The 25,651-nt window shown below is 43.5% G+C and overlaps 1 protein-coding gene across 1 annotated transcript in view; it reads left to right on the top strand.

Annotated features, from left to right (window-relative positions):
* Nucleotides 1–25,651, top strand: part of AKR1D1 (aldo-keto reductase family 1 member D1) — a 54,371-nt gene that overhangs the window by 6,962 nt on the left and 21,758 nt on the right. Inside the window, exons 2-3 of the mRNA XM_077807533.1 lie at nucleotides 14,885–15,052; nucleotides 21,510–21,626. Of these exons, the coding sequence (XP_077663659.1) occupies nucleotides 14,885–15,052; nucleotides 21,510–21,626 (285 nt within the window). The remainder of the gene's footprint in view (nucleotides 1–14,884; nucleotides 15,053–21,509; nucleotides 21,627–25,651) is intronic.

Here is a 25,651-nt window from a genome sequence, read left to right as displayed (position 1 = left end):
ATGAAATCTATTGCAATACAATGTACTTTTTCACAAGTCAAAATTCCCACTTTTTACAGGGGGAAGAAATTAAATCACTTAAGTCTTATCGTGAAAACAGAAAAATTGATGAACTTTGAACTGGGGCAAGCATGAGAATTCACAATATTTGTCATGGGACAGAATTTTTCCTCCTTGCCACCCAAAGCAGAGTTTGACAAACTGATATTTATCAAATTGGAGAATATGCAGACTCTTCACATACAAACCCTTTTCCCCGCTCAAAAATAGCCTGGTATCTCCCTACAGCTTTGGTTCTGGCAAAGATCATACCACACTGTAAGATGAATGGATTTTTATGTTAGGGGAACATGACTCTCTCTGCTATGTGGGAAGTTGACTTTTTACTAAAATCTCCACATTGAGGACCTCATTTTCATGAATTTTACAGTTCTTTATAGAAACCAAATTAAGACCGTACGATTAATTCTTCTTTAGCTCCAACTGCTTCAGAGGCCATGCATGCACTTAGTGTTTAATGAACTGCAACCAATTAAAGATGGCACTTAGTGATATGGCCACCATGCAGAATCTCCAATTAAACAGGAGCATCCTTGTATGCGGTGTTATAGCAGTGTCAGCCCCAGGATATTGGAGAGGCTAGGTGAGTGAGGCAATAGCTTTCATTGGCTCAGCTTCTGTTGGTGAAAGGCCATTCTGGTTTACACGTGTGTAACTGAAGGCCATTGAAAGATAGGAGTCAGGATATGAAGTACTTCTAGGAATTAACCCCCCGCTGCCCCTGGAAATCTCTGTTCCCATAAAATGATGCCCGTTGTTGTATCACTCAAAATCTGAACTTGTTTTTTAGCCTGGCCCCAGAAAAGGGATATGAATAGCATGGATTCTCTACAGGCCTAATTGTATTTCAAGCCTCAAAGTCTGTTCTAAACACTGTAGGCTTTGAGGAAACGGTTCCTCAAATCCAGCACTCTTTTAATACCTTCGCTGTGTTAGGACACACCTCTTCAGAACACTTAACACAGCGGCATAGTCCTATGTTGCAAAGTGTAAAACTCAATTTAGTGAAAATATGAATAGCTTGATTGTCAGCTGGTGCCAACGGAGCTATGCCAAGCTAGACCAGCTGAGAAGCTGTCCATAATAGCCAAGCTGGCACTGTTCACTTGGCTTCAGAATACTTTGACACATGCAGATCTGCTAATATGCAACAGTAGTCCAGTGTGACACTCCCAGAGCACAAGACAATGCTGGGGAGACCGCAAGTTTTAGGCCTTGAGACTGCACCCCTTTCTGATGCTGATTGTTGGTTAATTCCCACTGGCACTGACAAATAGCAACTTCTGTATGTTAAATGTAGCTGGGTGAATGGCTGACAACGTCAGTCAACTTGATTAAACTGTATCGATTCAAGGGCCTATTAATGAAGAGTAGCAGAAATATTTGAAAAAATAGTAATACCTCAGAAACCAGAGGGGATTTCGTACTCTTCAGCCAGAACCGCTTGAGGAGTGACCAAATAAATAGGAGAGCTGCTCATGCTGGTGTCACAGCTGTTTACTGTAATGATTAGCCTGAGTGTTAACTGTTCTACTCCTACCTGTGCTACTGTGAGTCATGCATCATCCAAAAGCCGTTAGCTAAGTGGCATGGCTTGACTCTGCCCCAGGTTGCACAAGTGCAACCCAAGGTCAGAACTTGTCCTGCAGAATCATTAATACTGGTGCTGAGGCTTTGAGACTCATGATTTGCAAACCCTTGACAATACATACTTTGGGTTCTTTTTAGTTGCCCTCTAAATTTTTGAGCCTGTAGGGCTCAGTGTCATGTTCTTCTCCCAGCCAGGCCGCCTAGAAACTCTTTCTAAACAAAAACTCAGATTCTTGCAATCACATGACTACAGGAGCTGTCATGAACTGAATGTCATGAACTTGTGCATTGGCAACACTGCAGAAGTGAGAAGGAAAACTGAGCTCAGCACTCCAAGCTCAGGTTGACCTAGTTCAACTGGAAGCCTAAAAACCATGTTAGGGCTCTAACTGGTCCCTTGATTACTTGTGAATAAAGCAGACTTGATCTGGAAGTTAGGGAGGGGTCTGTCTCTAGTTTCTTGAGGCTAGAACCACACTTCAAGTGACCACCATAATGTGTCCCATGGCTTAGTTTCTCTTTAAAATGGCATAAGCCTCCTGCAAAAACAGGTAGCAGCTCTGCTCATAGGAGACCATGCTTAACTTTGGCCTCAGTCTTTCACTTGTTCATGAGGCCAGGCCCACTAAAACTCCAGACGATACTACAAGAAACTTGGCTGTTTTTCAGGCTTCAGTGAACCAAGCTTTTGCCGGTTCAACCTCTCAGCTAGCTTGGTGTTGAGGCTCTGATACTACTGCAAACTCCACCTGTACCCTCACAACAATCCCAGAAATCTTACCTATAATTTGATTTGGGGATAAAGAGTGAACAGACTTGCAAGCCACTACCCTTATCCCCTGTCACCAGGGATGCTGGTGCCCCTGCTTTTCCTGAGATCGGAAGACACTGGGGAGGGGCCACATAGAAAGATTTCATTTTTAAAGGAATTCTTGGAGTCTTCTGATAGGGTGGCTGCCCTTCCAATTAATATGTAGCATAGTGTAGCTGTGACGGTCCCAGGATAGTAGACACACAAGGTGGGTGAGGTAATATTTTATTGGATCAACTTCTGTTGGTGAGAGAGACAAGCTTAAGTTAGTCCAATAAAAGATATTACCTTACCCACCTTGTCTCTCTTCCAATTAATAGACAGCTTCTGGGGCTGTCAGGCTGCCTTGTCCTCATGCTGTCCAGGAAATTGTCTACCTTATTTCAGCTGCCAGCTGAATGATCCATGGGGATGTGACACGTAGAAAATTTAAGCAAGCCATCAAACCAGAAGCATGAGGCACTTTGTGCCCTGTAGGGCTTTCAACCACTGGCTGTTGAACAATTCCATTTCATGTCTGACACCCAAAAAGGTGGAATGGTGTCTACAAAGACCATTCCTGATAGGTAGTAACAGCAAACATTAAGGCAGTTGGTAATTTGCAGGCCACCTGCTATCACCTTTTCTAGGAGGCTTCAAAGGTAAAGGGCTTCCCCAAAACTTGGCTTCATACATAATTCACAGGTTTTATCAGAGGTTTTCATGGATCTAAGTGCTTGTATGGCTCATATCACCAAGAAATGTGACTTCCTTATGAGAATTAATGAATGTCTTCACATCATCCCCACTTTACATAGATTGGGGATGTGAGGAGAACTGAGCCCTAGAAGGGCTACATGACTTGTACACAGAGGAGCTTGGAATTGAACTAACATCTCCTGAGTTGCAGTCAGTTCTTTGACCACAGGACTATCCTTGCATATACTAGAAACCCCTTAATATTTGCTTGAGTCTCAAAGGCTGCAACCCTGTGAACAAAACTTCTGAGTACAGTTTGAGAAACTCTTACTAAATCAAAGCCAATGGATTTCTCTGCTAACAACCTTTAAATGTGCCTAAGAAAAGTAAGAGCTCAAAAGTGGCTTGGTTGCTTCATAGGCAGGGCCTAAGGCATGTTTATGAAACAACCCAGCCTTGCAGAAAAGCAAAGCTATGAGAACAGAAGCCCATTGGCTCATAGAGGATATATTCACAATGCTTCGAAGAGTGTGTTCTATGGAAAGTTGCAGTGACTACAAATTGCAGATTCTGCAATCTTTTATTTGCTCTGGTAAAATAACTGGGGCAGACTATGCCAGCTACAATAGTACAATAGTCCTTAGCACAGCTTTGGCTAAATCCTAGAACAACAACCTAACAGGAATTTTAGAAATGCTAAATCTAATCATGCATGCTAAGTTGCTATTGCAAGGGCGGGGGGGAATCAAACCTCGCACTTCAGAATATAAATTGATGACCTGTTGCATTAGAGAAGAAATTCACCCCCTTTCCTCCTAGTCATCTCATGGCACAAGAGGTAAGATGCATTATGGATTTTCCCCTATTTTCTTCAGAAGCATCTGGTACCAACCTCTGCCAGAAGCAGGATACCAGACTAGATGGAATAGCACTCTGGTCCAGTGTGTAACAATTCCCCAGATGGCTTCCCCATCAGAGTGAATAGTGTATGGTACATGGGTTGCCAGCAGTCCTCTTCAGCCATCATTTCTGAGCTCTGTCAGCTTTTTGCAGGGATAATTTCCCTGGATTTTGCTTCCTTGTTGATGTTTCCCGGGGAATAGCTGCCAGATTTTTCTGTATAGAAGCTGGTTATGTTCTGGTGATTGGTATTTTCCAAGAAAGAGGCACAGTCCAGTTTCTCATCTGCAAAAGTAAGCAATTCTAAGAATGTTCCCTTGTGCTGTTTGCATCCTTAGTCCACAAAGTGGATCTGGCTTTTCCTGTAACATCTCAATTACTCAAACCAGGTGCTTTTCTACAGTAAGGTCCCAATTTTGGACACTTATTCTCTTGCTGCTTTATTCAGAAAATAGGTAAAAGGAATTAGGCTCTGGAATTTAAGGAGGCTTCCAGAAACTTTAATATGAAAATCTGTTTGCAGCTTCTGGGCATTTGCAAGGTACATCCCAACATTCAAAGTGTCCCTATCTCTTCCTGTATCTAGTGAACTAAGATTCCTAAACAGTGGCTTGAAATCTGAAATTATGATTGGAACTGGTAGATTTAATCCACAGCTTACCTCTTCAGCATGCTATAGTTAAAATCCAGTGCTTCTGGAAGAAGGCTCAGTTCTTCCCAGCACCCCATGGCAATCCTTCTTCTAGTTTGAGGTGGGCTGGATACCACTGGCCAGATCGATTTGGTCAAGACCATTGCACACTGTTCCTTCCCTTCAAGTGTTGTCTCTGCAGCTCCCAGTCTCTGCCAGTCTGGGAACAGACAGCAACTAGGCTCACACACCTAGATAATTTTATTGACGTAAGAGACATGGCAGGATGTACTAATTCTTATTGGTTTTCTGCCATTAGTCCATATTTATTAACCTAGTAATCACAAAGTAATATAACCCTGCAAAGGCATAGCACAAAAGCACTGCCTTTAATATCTTAACTTTTTCCCCTGTGCGTGTGCTCCAGCAAAAAAGCAATCAGGCCAGTCAGCAAAAATTATTTCACTAGCTTAGTGGTTAGAGTAATAGAACCTTCCCCACTGCCCTCCATCAGCTGGAAAGCTGAAGAGGTAGATTGCAGAATTACCTCCTCATCACCAGCTAGGAAGCTCTTCAGTGGGAGGAAACAGAACAGGATGAGAATTCTCTCCATTCCTGCAGCCATAGGGGGCTGCAGTGGCACCATAGATTGTAGACCACCAGTAGCTGGAGGCTGTTATGAAAGATGGAGACATTTGGTGTCAAGGGACAGGGCTCTGCTAAGAATCCAGAACTTTCTCTGAGCCGGGGCGGCTCCACCAATTTTGCTGCCCCAAGCAGTCGCCGCCGGATTGCCACCGCCACAACAGCAACAGAGCTGCCGCCAAATTGCCGCCGTGCTTGGAAAAGCAGCGGAGCTGCCGCCCAAAAGCTGCTGTGGCAGGAAGAGCGGCCAAGCTGCCGCCGAATTGCCGCTGCAGGACACGGACTGCAGCCCCATTCTGAATGCCATCTGCTTGGAAAGCGGGTGCCTGGAGCCTGCCGTGCCCTGAGCACTGCCCCTGAGTAGTACCCTCCCTCAGATCTCCATCTTCAGTTTGTCTCCAGTTAGTAGGATTAGCCCTCTGGATACTGAGTGGCTAAAATGTCCAAGCTGGCGCTGAGAAGGGGAGAGAGATGGGATACATTAGAAGTACTCTGTGAGGACTTCAGTGAGAGAACACAATAGAGAGAAGGAAGGGATGCTAACGTGACAGGGAAAAGAGACTGTCTTACAGAAAAGAAAGCGGAATAAAAGCAGGAAGCAAAAGTGGTAACAAGTGAGAACTGTAGAAAGAAGGGCTATTTGAATATGTTGGATGAGTACCAGTGCTGTTTGCCTTTTATGCACTCAATATTATTCAAAGAGCTTCTCAAATGTTCAGTAAATACTTAAGCTAGAAAAATGCCAGTGAATTTCATATGTGCAACAAATATATCCTTCTGTTGGGTTCTTAAGTTTGCTTACTACTAGGCTTTAAGACTGAACATTCTCTGGGCCAGGGAAGAGCTGTTTTAGACAAGTCACTGGGACTGGAGGATACACATCCAAGAGTTCTGAAGGAACTCCAGAATGAAGTGGCTGAGGTGCTAATAATGTGCAAACTCATTAAAATCTGTCCTGTTGGAGGAATGGAAAGCAGCAAATATTGTACAGCTGTAAGTTCTTGGGTGAACCAGGTAATTAGGTGAGAAAATCCCTCAACAAACCCAGTAATCATGGGGTAAGAGGTAGAGTATTGATCAACTGACTAAACCCAGAGTGGACGTAGCAAGTTATTTGCTTTTTGCCATGTCATAAAGACTTGTATTACATTAAATATGGGGCTTACTACTGATGTGGAAAATGGGACACATGGAGGATAGAAAGGCCAAAACTAAACTAGGTTAATGGGTAGCATGATTACTTGGCAATTCATCTGTTACCTACACAGGTAGGCACAGCTTGAACTACTCATAATGAGTTCTAAATTAGCTTCTGCTAGGGAAGGAGATACTTTCTTTGAGTTGTCTAACCCTTGTACAGTAGGGGTCAAAAAGCAAACCTCTGTTTCAGGAGGCAAAGAATGAGATTATACAGCTTCCATTATCTGCCACTGTCAGCTATGGTTTGCCCTCAGCTGGAAACCTGAATTCTGATTACTGTATCTCCCCAACGTAGTAGTTCAGAGACTAAGGCTATGACTACACTAGCGATCTTACAGCGGCACAGCTGTAAGCTTTGTGCAGCCTCTCTAAACTGACAGGACAGCACTTTCCCATTGGCTTAATTACTCCAGCCCCCCGTGAGAGGCAATAGCTATGTCGGTGGGAGAAGTTCTCCTGCCAACATCTGTGCTTAAGTCAACATAAATGGTGCTGCTCATGGAGGAAGGGGGGTGGCTAATTTACACTCCTGAGTGACATAATTTATGTTGATTTAGGCTATTGCTACACTACAGCTTAACTGTTCTTCTTGGAATATTACTTCCATGAGGGGAGATATTGAAAAGATTTAGGAATGCTTTCTTTAGAGACGAGACATGGTAGATGTGTCTAAAACAAGACATGGTATTGAGTGGAGCTGTTTGAAAACTTTTTTCGTCAAGGGAAAATCTCAACTATTTTCTGATCCAGGTTGTTTTGTTTCAAGCAAAAAGTGGATTTTTCTTCAGTTCTAGAAAAAAACCTTCACCTGACAGTTCCCTGTGTGGGGAAAATCTGAAGTTTGACAAAACCATGCTTTCTGAGGGTAACTTTCCTTGTGATCCTTTGCGCACCTCTAGTATAGAGCAGACTTTATCAGTTATGCTTATAAAAAGTCAGCATAATCTCTCAAACAGGGACAGGCATCACCAAACAAAACTGAAAGGCAACATAATTAAAAATTATAAATACTACTTAACACAAGTGTCCTGGGGAACTCCTGGCCACAATGTACCAAAGCCAAAAAGCTTAATATTGCAGGATCCAAAAAAGGATTAGTCACATGGATAAGCTATACGCCTCCACAGTTGTACTAGAATAAAAAACATAGCGGGGTTACTAATTCAATTCTCTGGGGCTAAGACAACCTGTCTGGAAGCAGGTTTGGCAGCAGAGCCAGTCTATGGGCAACCTAACAAGCACAGCTGGCCTGTGGTATGCTGCTTGATTAGTGGGAAGTCAGTGGACCAGCTCTTAAGCCCAGCAACAGCAGCAGTTCAGTGACTGTTCAAAGCATTTGCCCATCACTGGATAGCTCCTGCTCCCAACTTGTTCCAGCCCAGCTCCTGTCTTAGACCCTGACAATGCACATTTCAAGATCTAGCAGTCCTGCACGTGCCTATCACAACATGTGGTTTACCTCATCCAATGCATAAATGCCTCAACAACAACTATGTGGGTGAAACCAGAGAGACAATCACTGTGCTCTTGAACTTGCACTGGAAAATGATAAAAGACAAAAACACCTTATCCCCTGTGGGTGAATACTTTTCATAAAGCAATTATGCTATATGTGTCCTCTCAGTCCTCATAGGAAACCTGCACAACATTTTCAAAAGATGAGCCTGGGAGCTTAAATTCATAACTTTGCTAGCCATTAATCGTGGTTTTAATAAGGACACTGGATTTATAGATTACAACAATCTGTAACCCACTACCCCTCCCCTTTTTGTCCTATCACTACAGGAGTGTTAACAGGCCACTTCACCTTGAATGTTGCCTTTGAATCTGTTCCATCTTGTATTTAGCTGTGACACTGGGAGTACCTTTCCCAAGCGTGGAGAAGAGCTGTGTGTGGGGCTCAAATGCTTGTCTCTCTCTCCAACAGGAATTGGTCCAATAAAAAACTACTTCATCCACCTTGTCACTCTAGGAAACTCTTCATGTTAGGACTTCTTGCACCTTCATCTGAAGCATCTAGCTCTGGCAGCTGTTCTAGCTAGGACACCAGGCTGGCTAGAACATTCATTTGATCTGGTGTGAGGCTTCCTGTGTTTCCAGATCTTTAAAATAAGCCTCTTGCAGTTGGCCTTACCCCAGACTGAATTTGAAAAAGCCCTCCTGACCTCAACTTGGAAGTCCTCTGAAGACTGAGATTAGTCCTTGAAAGAAAACTCCAGTACATTTGTATCAAGATTTACAGATCTATCATTCAAGCTCACCAACGTCAACATGGGATGGCCGGGAAAGGTAGATGACGCTCGCATCTTCAGGAACTCTGTTCTGTTTCAAAAGCTGAAGGAAGGGACTTTATTCCCAGACCAGAAAATAACCGTTGGGGATGTTGAAATGCCTATAGTTATCCTTGGGGACCCATGCCATGGCTCATGAAGCTGTACACAGGCAGCCTGGACAGTAGTCAGGAGCTGTTCAACTACAGGCTGAGCAAGTGCAGAATGGTAGTAGAATGTGAATTTGGAAGTTTAAAAGCGCGCTGGCGCAGTTTACTGACTTGGTGAGACCTCAGCGAAACCAATATTCCCACTGTTATTACCGCTTGCTGTGCACTCCACAATATCTGTGAGAGTAAGGGGGAGACGTTTATGGTGGGGTGGGAGGTTGAGGCAAATCGCCTGGCCACTGGGTACGCGCAGCCCGACACCAGGGCGATTAGAAGAGCACAGAAGGGCGCGGTGCGCATCAGAGAAGCTTTGAAGACCAGTTTCATGACTGGCCAGGCTACGGTGTGACAGTTCTGTTTGTTTCTCCTTGATGAAACCCCCCGCCCCTTGGTTCACTCTACTTCCCTGTAAGCTAAGGACCCTCCCCTCCTCCCTTCGATCACCACTTGCAGAGGCAATAAAGTCATTGTTGCTTCACATTCATGCATTCTTTATTAATTCATCACACAAATAGGGGGATAACTGCCAACGTAGCCTGGGAGGGGTGATGGAGAAGAGAAACACCGGGAGGGGTGGTGGAGGAGAGAAGAACAAGGACACACAGCATTTTAAAAGTTTCAAACTTTAAAACTTACTGAATGCCAGCCTTTTGTTGCTTGGACAATCCTCTGGGGTGGAGTGGCTGGGTGGCCAGAGGCCACCCCACCGCATTCTTGGGCATCTGGGTGAGGAGGCTATGGAACTTGGGGAGGAGGGCGGTTGGTTATACAGGGGCTGCAGCGGCAGTCTGTGCTCCTGCTGCCTTTCCTGCAGCTCAACCATACACTGGAGCGCATTAGTTTGATCCTCCAGCAGCCTCAGCATTGAATCCTGCTTCCTCTCATCATGCTGCCGCCACCTTTCAGCTTCAGCCCCCTCTTCAGCCCCCCACTTACTCTCTTCAGCCCACAACCTCTCCTCCCAGACATTTTGTACTTTCCTGCACTCTGACATTGTCTGCCTCCACACATTTGTCTGTGCTCTGTCAGTGTGGGAGGACAGCATGAGCTCAGAGAACATTTCTTCACGAGTGCATTTTTTTCGCCTTCTAATCTTCACTAGCCTCTGGGAAGGAGAAGATCCTGTGATCCTTGAAACACATGCAGCTGGTGGAGAAAAAAAAAAGGGACAGTGGTATTTAAAAAGATATATTTTATAGAACAATGGGTACACTCTTTCACGGTAAACCTTGCTGTTAACATTACATACACAGCACATGTGCTTTCGTTCCAAGGTTGCATTTTGCCTCCCCCCATCACGTGGATAGCCCCTCACCCCTCCCCGTGGCTAACAGCAGGGAACATTTCTGTTCAGCCACAGGCAAACAGCCCAGCAGGAACGGACACCTCTGAATGTCCCCTTAAGAAAAGCACCCTATTTCAACCAGGTGACGATGAATGATATCACTCTCCTGAGGATAACACAGAGAGATAAAGAATGGATGTTTTTTGAATGCCAGCGAACATACACTGCAATGCTTTGTTCTACAATGATTCCCAAGTACGTGCTACTGGCACTGTGGTAAAGTGTCCTACCATGTTGGACGGAATAAGGCTACCCTCCCCAGAAACCTTTTGCAAAGGCTTTGGGAGTACATCCAGGAGAGCCACAAATGCCAGGGCAAATTAATCATTAAACATGTTTGCTTTTAAACCATGTATAGTATTTTAAAAGGTACACTCATCAGAGGTCCCTTCTCCGCCTGGCGGGTCTGGGAGGCAGCCTTGGGTGGGTTCGGGGGGCACTGGCTCCAGGTCCAGGGTGAGAAACAGTTCCTGGCTATCGGGAAAACCGGTTTCTCTGCTTGCTTGCTGTGAGCTATCTACAACTTCATCATCATCTTCCTCATCCCCAAAACCTGCTTCTGTGTTGCCTCCATCTCCATTGAAGGAGTCAAACAACGTGGCTGGGGTAGTGGTGGCTGAACCCCCTAAAATGGCATGCAGCTCATCATAGAAGCAGCATGTTTGGGGCTCTGACCCGGAGCAGCCGTTTGCCTCTCTGGTTTTCTGGTAGGCTTGCCTCAGCTCCTTAAGTTTCACGTGGCACTGCTTCGGGTCCCTGTTATGACCTCTGTCCTTCATGCCCTGGGAGATTTTGACAAATGTTTTGGCATTTCGAAAACTGGAACGAAGTTCTGATAGCACGGATTCCTCTCCCCATACAGCGATCAGATCCTGTACCTCCTGTTCGGTCCATGCTGGAGCTCTTTTGCGATTCTGGGACTCCATCATGGTCACCTCTGCTGATGAGCTCTGGCCAGCGTGGCAAGCTGCAGGTGACCATGCAAACAGGAAATTGAAATTCAAAAGTTTGCAGGCCTTTTCCTGTCTACCTGGCCAGTGCATCTGAGTTGAGAGTGCTGTCCAGAGCGGTCACAATAGAGCACTTGGGATAGCTCCCAGAGGCCAATACCGTCTAATTGCGTCCACAGTACCCCAAATTCGACCCAGCAAGGCCGATTTAAGCGCTAATCCCCTTGTCGGGGGTGGAGTAAGGAAATCGATTTTAAGAGCCCTTTAAGTCGAAAAAAAGGGCTTCATCGTGTGGACGGGTGCAGGGTTAAATCGATTTAACGCTGCTAAATTCGACCTCAACTCCTAGTGTAGACCATGGCTAAGGCTGCGAACTTACCAAAGCAGACTGCTCTTTGCTGTGATTTCAGGAAACTTCCTCACATCCCTTCTCCCTTTTTTAGCCTCTAATTCCACAGTGATTGACACTGTTTCCTGGCCTCACCTGCCCCTGGATACTGGGTCTCCAGGCCTGCTGATCAAAATGGAGATGGTCACCCAAGCAAAGATGCATCACTGACTCCATCCAAAAATTCCATAGCTGTTCCCAGTGCTTCCTGAAACCTACAGTGCCAGGATGGATTCAATCTGAAGTAGTACTAATGCTTTCACATAGGAATACACTGAATTTCCTGAAACTTAATCATCGCTCCAATTCACTAGCGCACCAGGAGTGGCATACTGAAGTTGGCCCCTGAATGCATCAAAGTGCTGAAACTTGCCCCAGGCACTGGCGCCAACCTGGTGTGTACTTGATGGTGGCCTTCACCTCTATCAGGCCAAACAGTGCAAAGATGCCTGTTATTTTAGCAATATTTGTCTAACAGTGATGGGGAGCATGATAAAACAAACTCTAAAAGAGACATGGAAAGTTAAAAAACACTTCCCTGGAAAACATACCAAGATGATAGGACTGAGAGGCTTGAGCTACAAATGGAAACTAACTCTTAAATAGATAAGATGCCTTCAAAGGATGAGAATTACAGGTATGTGGCCTTCACCTTATGGTTTCCTTAAATCCTGTCCCTGCAGGTTTAGGTACCACACAAAATACAGTATGTGTTTGAGTTTGTCTATGCTCCATGTTTGATGCACCCAAAACTTTTTAGCTATCATGAACAGATTAAAAATGTGGCAGGACAGTGACTCGGTCTCTTCAGCTTTGGTGTCTTAGCTGATAGGATCTTTGTTACTCTGGCATGGCCTATGCTGCCAACTTGGAAAGGGCCTTGGCAGGGCCTGAAAGTCCCTTCAGAAAGGTCACTTGCTGAAAGAAGGAAAGCATTTGAACAAGTGTTTGTCTCCTCGGTGTACCTATTAAATGAATGAAATAGCACTCCGTTTTCCCCAACATGGGATGGGTGGCTGGCCAAACACACAAATTTGGCCTCTTAAGTTTCCCTCAGACTTTTTTTTAAAATTTGAGTCCGCATTTTAAAAAAGCTTATAGTTTTAATACACCTTCTGAATCACAAAGTTACCTTTTTCTTGTACCTTCCTAGATATACATGTGAGCCCTGGCATGTTGAGAGCTCTGGATAAGGATATAAATATTACATTGTACAGACATAGTATCAGTACCTTCCAAAAGGTGAAGTTAAACTATGCCACTACAAGGACCTGTGAGTAGGGTTCCCCAGCAGTGTCCTCTATTTGGGAACTTGAAATATGGTATCTATACCTGCTGTGAGTCCTCCAATAAGCAAAGACACTGGCAAGAGCGAGCCATAGCATCAAGCTACTTGCAGTGACCATCTTAGATGTGAAAAGAAAAGGAGTACTTGTGGCACCTTAGAGACTAACCAATTTATTTGAGCATGAACTTTCGTGAGCTACAGCTCACTTCATCGGATGCATACCGTGGAAACTGCAGAAGACATTATATACACACAGAGACCATGAAACAATACCTCCTCCCACCCCACTGTCCTGCTGGTAATAGCTTTTCTAAAGTGATCATCAAGTTGGGCCATTTCCAGGACAAATCCAGGTTTTCTCACCCTCCGCCCCCCCCCCCCCCCCAAACTCACTCTCCTGCTGGTAATAGCCCATCCAAAGTGACCACTCTCTTCACAATGTGTATGATAATCAAGGTGGGCCATTTCCTGCACAAATCCAGGTTCTCTCACTCCCTCACCCCCCTCCAAAAACCACACACACAAACTCACTCTCCTGCTGGTAATAGCTCATCCAAAGTGACCACTCTCCCTACAATGTGCATGATAATCAAGGTGGGCCATTTCCAGCACAAATCCAGGTTTTCTCACCCCCCCACCCCCATACACACACAAACTCACTCTCCTGCTGGTAATAGCTTATCTAAAGTGATCATCAAGTTGGGCCATTTCCAGCACAAATCCAGGTTTTCTCACCCTCCGCCCCCCACCCCCCCACAAACTCACTCTCCTGCTGGTAATAATCTTAGATGTGGTGATTGTGGTTCTACTTCTGCTTTCCACACTGTACTCTCCCACTAAGTGAACTTCTTGTTTGGTTTGGCTGATGTGCATCTTGAACTCGAAGCTGGTACATGGCAAAGAGCTGAGCTGCTCTGAAACAAACCCAAATTTATTGTTTTTTTTAGGGTGAGTCAGCATGGCTGCTAAAAGGCAACATGAGACCCAAAGTACAGCAAAGGCTTAGCACGTTCTTCATTTGGAGATATCAATCCCATACAGTCTCTCGCTCAGTTTTAATTTCTAGACTGCAGCAGTCAGGACCTTCTTATTAAAAAATATTAAAAAAAAAATCAAATGTTCTTAGGCAGACTACGAAGCCACTGCCTACCTGCAATATGCTAATCCAACAGGGCCCAATCCTACTCTCACCCCCATGTAAAATGTAGCAACTCCAATGGTGCTGAGCTGGTGAAAGTGAGGAGGGTCAAGGCAGTGTCCGAATTCCTCTTCCCCATGCCTCAATAAATTGCTAATAAGGTTATTAGCCGCACAGGCAATTTCTGATCTGTTTCAACAGAGCTGTGCTTCAACCAAAAACTTTCCCATGAGGTCTTGTCAAATGACTTCTTATGGGAAAGTGTTGATTTGACAGGAAACTTCACAATGAGGTCATCTTGATCTAAAATGTTTTAGTTTTGCTTTTTACTTACTTTCTTTTTCTCCTTTTTTGCCACGGAGTGCATTAAAATAAACCATGTCCCAAGGCTTTTCCACTTTTTACTCCTCTTCCATTTTCTGCTCTAACTCTTCAAAACGTGTCCAAATTTGGAAAAGTAGTAGCAAAAGGAAAAACTAAATTCTGTCTGTCGCTTTTCAACCCTTGAAAAGTTAGGGTGGGAGAGGGTGCACATGGAGAACTTTTTAGCATAATTCTATTACGTTCAGTGGTAGAAAGGGAAAAGGGGGACTTAAAGTCTCCATAAATCTAAATTAATTTCTATTAGGACAGCACAGCAGTTCAGTCCTCGCTCTTTCCCAGGAGCCTAGTATGTGAACAGAGTTGTGTGCGTTGTAGACTAGGAGGTGAAATGTTGACTTGTGCTTCCCACTCATTCAGAATTAGCACCGTCCCATTGCTGCTCAGATGGGCACGAACAAAGTTGTAACCATGTCGCCCTGTCTCTTGTCTCCATTAGACTCCCAAAGGTACCTGTGAAGAATCAGTGAAGATTGCCATTGATGCTGGTTACCGCCATATTGATGGGGCCTTTGTGTACTACAACGAGCATGAAGTGGGACAGGCCATCTGGGAGAAGATTGCAGAAGGAAAAGTAAAACGAGAAGAAATCTTCTATTGTGGCAAAGTGAGAAGTTACATCAGGCTACTTACTCTTAGTCCTGTGATTTATGTTTGTGGGTGTTCGGGTGGGCTGGACGTGTAGTACATTTCCTTAATTTCAAGTTAAATCATCCAAACTTTTCAGTGCTTTTTCAAACCCAACCTCCTGAGGTTTTGCCCATCGTTAGGCTCTTGGAACTTATACCGTGACTCTTTCTTTGCATTGTACATGCACATTTTCCACTGCAGGCCTTTTCAAACACCACTGCTTGAATGAATTGTTTTAAAGAGACTTAATGAATTTACAGGGAAGGGAGGGAGTGGGAAAGGACATGAGAGGAAAATCTGGCAACTACATGGGGGGCTTCCAAAAAGAAAAACGTTCCCTATAATTTTAGGTTAAACTTTGACAGTCATCTCATACAGCTGGATTTCCAAGAAACCCTTCATATGAAAGCCAGCTTTTGTTGTGGGATTTATATCTGAAATTCAGTGATCAGTGCAGAAAACTGTCTTGTGGTGATGTAGTCTTGCGCTTGATTTCAAGCAGGGAAAGGCTCCTGAGAATGAGTCATGAGCTAGTCAAAGTTTAAAATCTTAAATCTGACACTTTTTAAAGATCTTCCAAAGAAGTAAAATGGAGAACTTTACTTCAAAGTATTGGTAAAGGGATTCAACTTTAACTTTAGGTCATTGGTACAAAAGTGGTACCAGTTCAGTTATGCGTGTAATAAGCTAGCAGGCTCGGGTCAGTTTTTTACAGGCAGATGCTTCATGTTATAAAATCCTCCACCACACTTAACACAGTGCTCCCCACATTTTTCTTTCTCTGTACAGTGAATATTAAATGTGCACCACAAAACACTGATTAAATAAATATTTCAGATACATAAAGAGTATGCATTCAGTGTTTTGTACTGAACAATTGTAGCTGTTTACTTTCATAACACCTTCCATTCTAGGAGCTAAGTATTCCGCAAACTAGGATTCTGAGCCATAGCTTCAGATGGTTTTAGGGCTTAAGTGAGTTCTCAGAGGTTAGAGAGCAAGTCGGTGGCAAAGCTGTGAACAGACTTCCAGTCCTGTGCTTCAACTAGTCTATGCTAACTGCTTTCTGTCACAGATACAGCTGGGTGGGAAACTGTTTTCCTGTTACAAGGGGGGGAACAAGTTCTTCCCCAAACTGGGGCAAAGTCAGTCACAAGTTTTTCACTAATCAAAAATCTAAACTCTGGATCAGGTTGGTCAAAGCAGCTTGTATTGAGCACACTCAAAATTTTTCAAGTGATTTCAAACTTCTCGTTTCAAAAATGTAAGAACAGGACCTGACAATTTTGAAATGACTCAATTTTTTAAAATGGGAATTCAGCAAAACTGACCCTTTCTTGCAGGAAGTTTTTGGTTTCAACAAATTGGCATTTCTTGCTGGAAAAACACTTTGCTTCTAGATTTGGGTAGGAAATTTTCAAAGTGTTCTAACACCATCACCTGATCTAACCCCTAGACAGCCTATTAAACGCACTTTGTCAAACCATTGGCAAAACGTCTTGTATTTGTCCTTGAGTCAAAGTTCAGTTGGACAGAGTTTCTCTTTAGGGAGAGTGGAACATGTGGTTCCCAGAAATGAGGTTGTGATCCTGATCCTATTTAGACTGTAGCTTTTGTTGAGAGAGAGAGAGAGGCATTCTGGTTCCAACCTTGGCTGCAATAACATGCAATAACATGCAATATGTGGGAATTCCTCAACTGCAGCTATCTTTCTGTTCTGTTCTCTGGTCACTACTTAACAAAATATACATTTAACCCCAAAGGTTCAGATTAAATCTTTATTTCATCTGTGATTTCCCCTCCCCCCGCCATCGCCCCCAAACTCAGATCCTCTTTTTTCCTAAAGCACAAACTGAGCTAACGGCAAATTTGTAGCCTATAATGGCTGACCAACCCTAATTCTTTGCATTATTAAAGATGCAGTGGTTAAGTTCACTAGGCCACTTATTACTACCACATGAGAAAGAGCTATGCTTGTTTCTTACTTGACCCAAACCAGCAAGTACTAGAAATTTCACAGGAGAACCTGGCTTTATTGTGCAATTTCTCAACTGCAGGAGTTCAGGTAAGTCTTTAAATGTTTTGATGATACTAATCTCACACCAGCCCATCAGCAGTGGTTAACAAGACTAGGCTCAGTTGTTCTGGAATAATGACTTTACAAAGTCATACGCTATCTGCCAGCTGAAATCCACATTTGTGCTTGGCTCCTGCTGTTAACATGTTGATCACAGACAAAGCATCCAAAGATTTCAGAGGCTTTCCATCAATTGCCAACAGTCTTTGGCTTATGTACTAAGGCTTTCATGGTTGTCTTTCACTCCAGATATTTTTCTTTTATTAAGCCTAAAAGTAACATTTCCAGGGAATGTGGTGTTCTAGAATGCCACAGCTGCTTTGCAGCTTTCTGATCGTTGATCCACAGATGTAGATAATCACTTTTACAAATTGTGAAAACCAGTTAGGAAACTCACCTAATATTTTTTGGCACCAGTGAAGCTAAGGTAACAGGGTTCACAACCATTGCTACAGCACCTTTCTTTGAAGCCTCTGCAGCTTTTTAAAACTGCTGTATTCATGGCACTTACTCACTGATAGGTCTTTATTCAGGGCTCTCTAAGGCATGTGGGTCTGTTGCAAGATAAAACACATCACCATTACCCCATGGGTAACTGTGTGTCTGCTGAAAATGACTTTGTCCCGAGCTCACCCCCATAGCAACTGCAGGTTTTCCATTAAACATCCTGCAACCTAAAAATGGCCAGCTGCATATTAAAAAGAAAGTTCCAAAATCGAGGCTCTCTACCAAAAAAATGCCCTGCTGCCTATATTCAAAAATTCCCCATCTCGTTTAGGATTGAGAAACACCTTAGAATCTTGCCCATATGCTCAGGGTTTAGCTGATCGCCATATTTGGGGTCGGGAAGGAATTTTCCTCCAGGGCAGATTGGAAGAGGCCCTGGAGGTTTTTCGCCTTCCTCTGTAGCATGGGGCACGGGTCACTTGCTGGAGGATTCTCTGCTCCTTGAGGTCTTTAAACTACAATTTGAGGACTTCAATAGCACAGATATAGGTGTGAGGTTTTTTTGTAGGAGTGGTGGGTGAAATTCTGTGGCCTGCGTTGTGCAGGAGGTCAGACTAGATGATCATAATGGTCCCTTCTGACCTAAATATCTATGAATCTATGAATCTATGAAACCTTGAATTTCCTCCAAAAGCAGATTTAAGGCTTTGTGCTGCACAAAGCCTAGATACTCTGCTCAGCTCAAGCTGCCCCTGTTAACACAGGTGGTTACACTGGCAGGTGGTAGTTAAATTTTGGTGTGGTCTTCACGAATAGCCCTAAATAGAGCAAATTTCAGTTAACCCAGATGGGAGAAGACAGACCTGGAACACTGCTTCAGCAAGGTCTGCCTTCAGGCTAACCAGATGATGGGTATCTTGGGTCATCACTGACACATGGGAATCCAAGAACAGTGATGGTTTTAAAATCATTGACATCTGGGAATAATCCCTCAATGGAGGAAGCAAGCATAATTAGGGACTATATAAATCATGTGGGTGGTTTTAGAAAATTCATGACCATGTAAATGACAAAGTATTGAATTTCACAATTTGCACAGAATGAACTTAACCAGCAAACTTTAGTCAATTTCATTTGTGCCTGTGACTTAAAAAAGAAAAAAAAAAAGACCCATCCATTCTGTTTCCCCGCTAGGTCTTTTTCATACACGCGTGCACAGCACTCAATTCCTCTGCATGTGCACTGCACAGTAAGCTAAGGTAATATTTAAAAGATCCTCGTATGGGGGCATTTTCACGATTTCTGTGCCCCCTATGAAATTGTTATTTACACAATGCCCTAGTTCAGTTTTCACTCTAACCACATCTGCTTCATGCCTATGGAGCATCAATGCAGCATTTATCTTTCAGTGAGGTTCTGAGCTTAAACAAAAACTTCCCTAGATCATGCAGAGACTCAGTGGCTCTGGCCACATCAGAAAACCAAAGATTCCGCTCAAACCTACCTAGTCCTTTCTTCATAATATCATTTGATCACATGACATAGCCTCAACATGACAAAACTGACCACAGAAATTGGAAAACTTAAGAAAAATCAGTATATACTAGGGCTGTCAAGCGATTAAAAAATTAATTGCATGATTAATCGCACTATTAAACAATAACAGAATACCATTTATTTAAATTTTTTGGATGTTTTCTACATTTTCAAATATATTGATTTCAATTACAACACAGAATACAAAGTGTACAGTGCTCACTTTTTGTTTTTTTACTTGTAATCAAAAATAAATATAAAGAAATAGTATTTTTCAATTCACCTAATACAAGTACTGTAGTGCAATCTTTGTAATGAAAGTTGAACTTACAAATGTAGAATTACGTACAAAAAAAACCTGTTTTATTTTTGAACAATGTAAAATTTTAGAGCCTGCAAGTCCACTCAGTCTATTTTTGTTCAGCCAATTGCTCAAACAAGTTTGTTTACATTTGCAGGAGTCAATGCTGTGCTTCTTGTTTACAATGTCACCTGAAAGTGAGAACAGGCATTCGCATGGCACTGTTGTAGCTGGCATCGCAAGATATTTACATGCCAGATGCGGTAAAGATTCATATGTCCCTTCATGCTTCAACCACCATTCCAGGGTACATGCATCCATGCTGATGGTGGGTTCTGCTCGATAACAATCCAAAGCAGTGCAGACCGACGCATGTTCATTTTCATCATCTGAGTCAGATGCCACCAGCAGAAGGTTGATTTTCTTTTTTGGTGGTTCGGGTTCTGTAGTTTCCACTTCGGAATGTTGCTCTTCTAAGACTTCTGAAAGCATGCTCCACACCTCATCCCGCTCAGATTTTGGAGGGCACTTCAGATTCGTAAACCTTGGGTCGAGTGCTGTAGCTATCTTTAGAAATCTTACATTAGAACCTTCTTTGCGTTTTGTCAAATCTGCTGTGAAAGTGTTCTTAAAATGAACATGTGCTGGGTTATCATCCGAGACTGCTATAATATCAAATATATGGCAGAATGCGGGTAAAACAGAAGAGGAGACATACAATTCTTCCCCCAAGAAGTTCAGTCACAAATTTAATTAACGCATTATTCTTTTAACGAGCGTCATCAGCATGGAAGCATGTCCTCTGAATGGTGGCCGATGCATGAAGGAGAATATCAATGTTTAGCACATCTGGCATGTAAATACCTTGCAATGCCAGCTACAAAAGTGTCATGTGAATATCTGTTCTCACTTTCTGGTGACGTTGTAAATAAGATGAGGGCAGCATTATCTCCTGTAAATGTAAACACACTTTTTTGTCTTAGCGGTTGTCTGAACAAGAAGTAGGACTGAGTGGACTTGTAGGCTCTGAAGTTTTACATTTTGTTTTTGAGTGCAGCTATAAAAAAATCTACCTTTGTAAGTTGCAGTTTCACAACAAAGAGATTGCACTACAGTACTTGTATGAGGTGAACTGAAAAATATTTTGTTTATCATTTTTGCAGTGCAAATATTTGTAATAATAATATACACTTTGATTTCAATTACAACACAGAATACAATATATATGAAAATGTAGAAAAACATCCAAAATATTTAATAAATTTCAATTGGTATTCTGTTGTTTAACGTGAGATTAAAACTGTGATTAATCACAATTAATTTTTTTAAATCATGATTCATTTTTTTGAGTAATCACATGAGATAACTGCAATTAATCAACAGCCCTAGTATAAACCAAACTTGATAAATTTGGGGAGTTCATTTTTGTTTCCAAAGTCACTTGCTCAACCCTGAACAGATACTCAGTGACCTCTACTTGAAGCCACAAATCTCTGCAATTTTGTCCATGTGCAGACTTCAGAGCATGAATACAAGTGCACAGCTCAAAAAAAATTTTTTTTGTTTGTTTGTAGATCCTCTTGCTAGAGAGGGAAGGGGGAGCCCTCCAGTGGGAATAAGCAAACTTCAGAAGGTTCAGAATCTAGTTGTGGCTTAGATAAGTATTTGAACTATCCTAACCATGAGACACCTCTCTGAAACCTTCCCTTCCCGTTTAGCTAATCCTTTCCAATCACAGGACCCTTGCCAACATCCAGCTAAATTCAGGAAGTAGAAAGTTGTTGTCTACATTTAAGTATGTGGCTGTGTTTAAAATCTAGGTCAGGACAGGTTTAAGTTATGGGTAAAGGTTCTGGTCAGTTCTCTATGCTGATCCATCCTAGGGGGGAAAACGGAGCTTCTCCTTTTGTGTACATAAGTAATCCAATAATGCACTGACTTACATCCTGTGCTAACCCGATGTAGTCTGTAGTACTATCTAAAGGGGAGAAAGGTGGGGAAATCAAGTAACTGAATTTCTATTTATCTCACTAGAACCAAGAGTGTTTTATGTTTTTTGTTCCCCTCCCCTAGTTATGGAATACATGTCACCCACCGGAGCTGGTGCGTCCAACTTTGGAGAAGACACTCAAGATTCTGCGGCTGGATTATGTTGATCTTTATATTATTGAGCTGCCAATGGCATTCAAGGTAAAAAGAAAAGTAGCCCTAATGCTTATCACAATATCTGCCTGTGTGAACCAAGTCCTCTGACTCAAGTAATTCTTCAAACTTACAGACCACTCTTTGTTTAAAAAAGTGGTTCTTTGGTGGCAATGTAATGCTTGACATTCTTTGCATGTGCATATTGCTCTTCATTGAAGAAGACAAAGCACAATAACATCAACTTTGTTAAATGGAGTATCCAGGCCAAATAGAGAGAGCATAAATTGTAAAGTGGAATAAAATGGGCCTTCAGCACTGGTGCTAGGAGAGCTCCTTTAGCTGGGGTCAGAGGGGGGATATTACTCCTGAGGGCACTCTGCACCAAAAAATTACAAATTCTATGCCAAAAAAATTAAAATTCTGTGCATCATATTTTAAATTTCTGCAAAATTCTGGAAATTTTATTTGTCAAATAAATGTGGAGGCTCCAGCATGGCATTGGGGAGTCCAGATCACTGGCTGCACAGAGGTGGGAAATCCCTGTGCAGCTCTTCTCCCCGCTCTCCCGCCCCCCCCCCCCCCCCCCAGGACACGGACTCAGCGATGAGGCTGCACCCAACCCTGACACAGTGCAAGGACCGCGCCTGCCCCAGAAACACCCCAGGCCCTGCCCCTCCATGCCAGGTGCACCAGGTATGGGCAGGCAGGCTCAGCAAGGCAGGAACAAAGTGTGGAGGGACTTAGTGTGGAGGGATCCAGGTGCGGGTTGAGAGAGTTCTGTGTGGGGCAATCTGGGTGTGAGTGACTCAGTCAGGGATCTGGGTGCAGAAGGGATCTGGATGCACAGGGATTTGTTGGGGTTTTTTGGGTGCAATGGTAATGGAACTCTGCAGAGGGTCCAGGTGAAGGTGGTTGGGCCTCAGCTGGGGGGATGGGTGTCTAGGTGTGAGGGGGATAGGGCTCAGTTGGGGGTCCAGATGCTGGAGAAGTGGGACTCAGTGGGGTGGGGATCCAGGTGCAACTGGCTGGGGCTTGGTGGGGTGGGTATCCAGATGCGGGTAGCTCGGGGTTGTCCAAGTGCAGGGGGAATGGGGCTCATCAGTGGGGTTCTGAGTGCGGGGTGGGGTGGGGTGAGGGTCTGGGTATGAGGGGTCTGAATGCATGGGGGTTGGGCGGATGGGGGAGCAGCTCCCTTTACAGGGATCCCTCCCCCCGCAGCTGAGGAGCAATGGGTGCAGTAAGGGGGAAAGTTTGCAGAGCTTCCTGTAGCTGGGGGACAAATCTAGGGGTGGGTCTGACCCGGCCCTAGATGCTGTGCAGGGGAAGAGGAAGTCCTGTCTTCTCCAGTCCAGCACAGCACAGCCATGCCTAGACTACCACCTGAGCCCGGTGCAGACTAGGAGCCACCAGCCAGGTCTTCCCCAGTCCTGCCTTCTGCCCCACAGTGATTTACGTCTTTGCCGGCTGCCCTGGGCACCCGAAACATACTGCTGGGGAGAGTCACATGACCATTCTAGTGGCTTCCCTTTGCTTCCCCATCAGGAAGTCATTTTTCTGCAGGGAAGCAAAGAAATCTGCAGGGGACAGAATTCCCTCAGGAGTAGGATATAGAAGTCTGTAGTAGCCTATGAAGCCATCTATGAGCCTAGTGCACTATCCCCATTTTCCAGATAGAGCATGGGCTGGGTCATAGAGTCCAATTCCCTGCTATTAAAGGCAACCACATTGTTTAACCCCTTTTGTAAGTTCCATCTTAAAACCACTTAAGTTTCTTGTCCCCTGTTGGAAGGTTGTTCTAGAATCAAACTCCTCTGATAGTTGGAAACCTTTTTAATTTCCAATCTAAATTCATTTATGGCCAGATGGGAAGATTAACAGGAGTTAAGTGACTTACAAGGCAACACTGAATTAGTGGTAAAATTAGGGAATAAAACTGTTCTGACTCCCAGCTTTGTTCCAACCACTAGAGAGTCTCCATAGTATTTAAAGGTATTGTGCAAACCATTTCACAAAATCTTGCATATCTGCTTGTTTGTGGCAGTCAGCTAGACAGACAGCTTTAGGAGGACAGACCTAGCATCTAAACTTGGGTTCTCTGAGGCAGAAATTTAAACAATCATGACTTCTTGTTCCCTCATTCTGGGGATCACTGGTGTTTGGAGAACTGGTATAATTTCTTGCAGTGTTGCCAACTCTTGCAATTTTATGACCACTCTCATAAGATTTGGTGCTTTTTTCTTGAAGCCCCAGCTCTTAAACCATCTCAGGGGCTGGGAGGATTATAAAAGGAGATCACTAGCCCTCATGGTTTCAGAGAGAAAGTTGAAAACACAATGCAAGTGCTCCTCAGAGGCTTAAACCGGAAGGCAAATATAAAAAACCCAAACAGAACTAAGGCATTCATAATTTGAGGGGGGATGGGGAGGCTGGATCACTTTTAAATGCTCTGAGTGGACAATACTGCTTCCACCAAGAAAGGAATCTACCTGAGTCTTTTGTTTCCTGACAACTCTCAAAGCTCATGCCTTCCTGTGACTGGTGCATTCAAATGCCAGTACCTCTAGAGATCAGAAACCAACACATGGAACTCACTCAGAGGCCCTACATTCCCTTCGCTCCTATAGAAGTGGCATCCTGTTCCTTACACAAGAGTAATTGGCCTCAGATGTTAAGGATTATGTAAAGCAAGCTCTAGTATGGAACCCTTTTAGGTGCACTTTAGAAAATAGTTCCCACCATCTGGAATTTCCGGTTTCCTTTTACTCCTGTTGCTTTCTTCCCATAGTTCATTCTCCCATATGGTGAAGGTCAGTGTCCCACAAAATAAAGATATTGACAGCTGCCTTTTAATAAATCTACTTCTGATTCCCTAAATCCTGCACCAAGATGCTCTCAGTTGCAGTCCTGAAGCTCCACTCATGCGTCCCTTTGGGGAGGGGAAAAATCCCTTTCTTTCTAATACAATATGCAGTGAAGTATGGAGCAATGTCTGGACCAAAATCTGGGAAGCATCTCTTGGAACTGGAACAGTTGTTTCTGCAAAAACTACACACAAGGCAGGATTTGTTGGGACAGCTTTCCAGCTCTCCCCATCTGCAACAGCTGTTGTTGGGCTAGGTGCTGTTTAATCTCCCTAAAGCATCTTCAAATTTAAGATTAAATTTGTGTGTTAATAGTACTCTATCAATTGGCACACAGATTTGTGTATTTTGTATAGTAACAGTTGTGCCAGCACACATTTGCCACAGAAAGTGGCATCACATTACAAAAAACTCATATTTTGCCCCAGACAGAGGCTTGCTAGTTGAAGGAGACTTCCTTTCTTGCAGCCAAAAAATCTTACCTGCAAAATGAGCCTTTCATGAATATGTGAAAATATTGATGCTTGAGGCAAAATCCACAAACATGCCTCTTGTAAAACTGTAAACTCATCTCTTTACTGATTTTACTGATGCAAACTTTTTTCATATAGCTCTTTGGGAGGACTTTGTTCTGAGAGTAAAACAAAAAATTCACTCTGGAAGAGTTCTGAATATATCCAGAAAGGCTTGATATGTGGATTCTTCTAGTGTCTCCCATCACCATTATATCTGAATGCATCCCAAGAGAAAATAGATAGGTACATTGGCTGATTTTGATTAACTTCCTGCCTTCTTCCCCAGATGCAGTAGTGGCTAGGAGTTGTTAAATAGCCATTTCTCTCTACCTTTGTTTTTTATTGCCAAGTCAAAGTGGGTTTGACCCTTAGCTCTGAAGGCAGTGAGATCTCGAGACCTTATTTCTTCTGGAAATGAGTGGGCGGGTCTATTTAAGATGGACAAATTGTAGGTGGAAAAAAGCATTTCTTGTACTCATGGGAAGAAGTCTCTGAAGGTCTAGTAACCACAATTGCTTCATTTTCCAAACTGTCTGCCTCTTCCCATCAGCATTGCCTCCATCTTGTCTGGTTCATATTCAGCCAGATCTTTCATCTAGATGCTTTCTCTGGAATGCAGGTAGCTGTGAGATGGTCCTATTTGCATCAATGATCAAGGGAATGTAGAGAGGAGTACCATCTGCCTACTATGGGT

The sequence above is a fragment of the Eretmochelys imbricata genome, chromosome 1, assembly GCF_965152235.1.
Source record: "Eretmochelys imbricata isolate rEreImb1 chromosome 1, rEreImb1.hap1, whole genome shotgun sequence".
Taxonomy (NCBI): Eukaryota; Metazoa; Chordata; order Testudines; family Cheloniidae; genus Eretmochelys; species Eretmochelys imbricata.
Note: the sequence above shows the minus strand (reverse complement) of the source record. Positions and strands in the feature narration are given on the sequence as shown.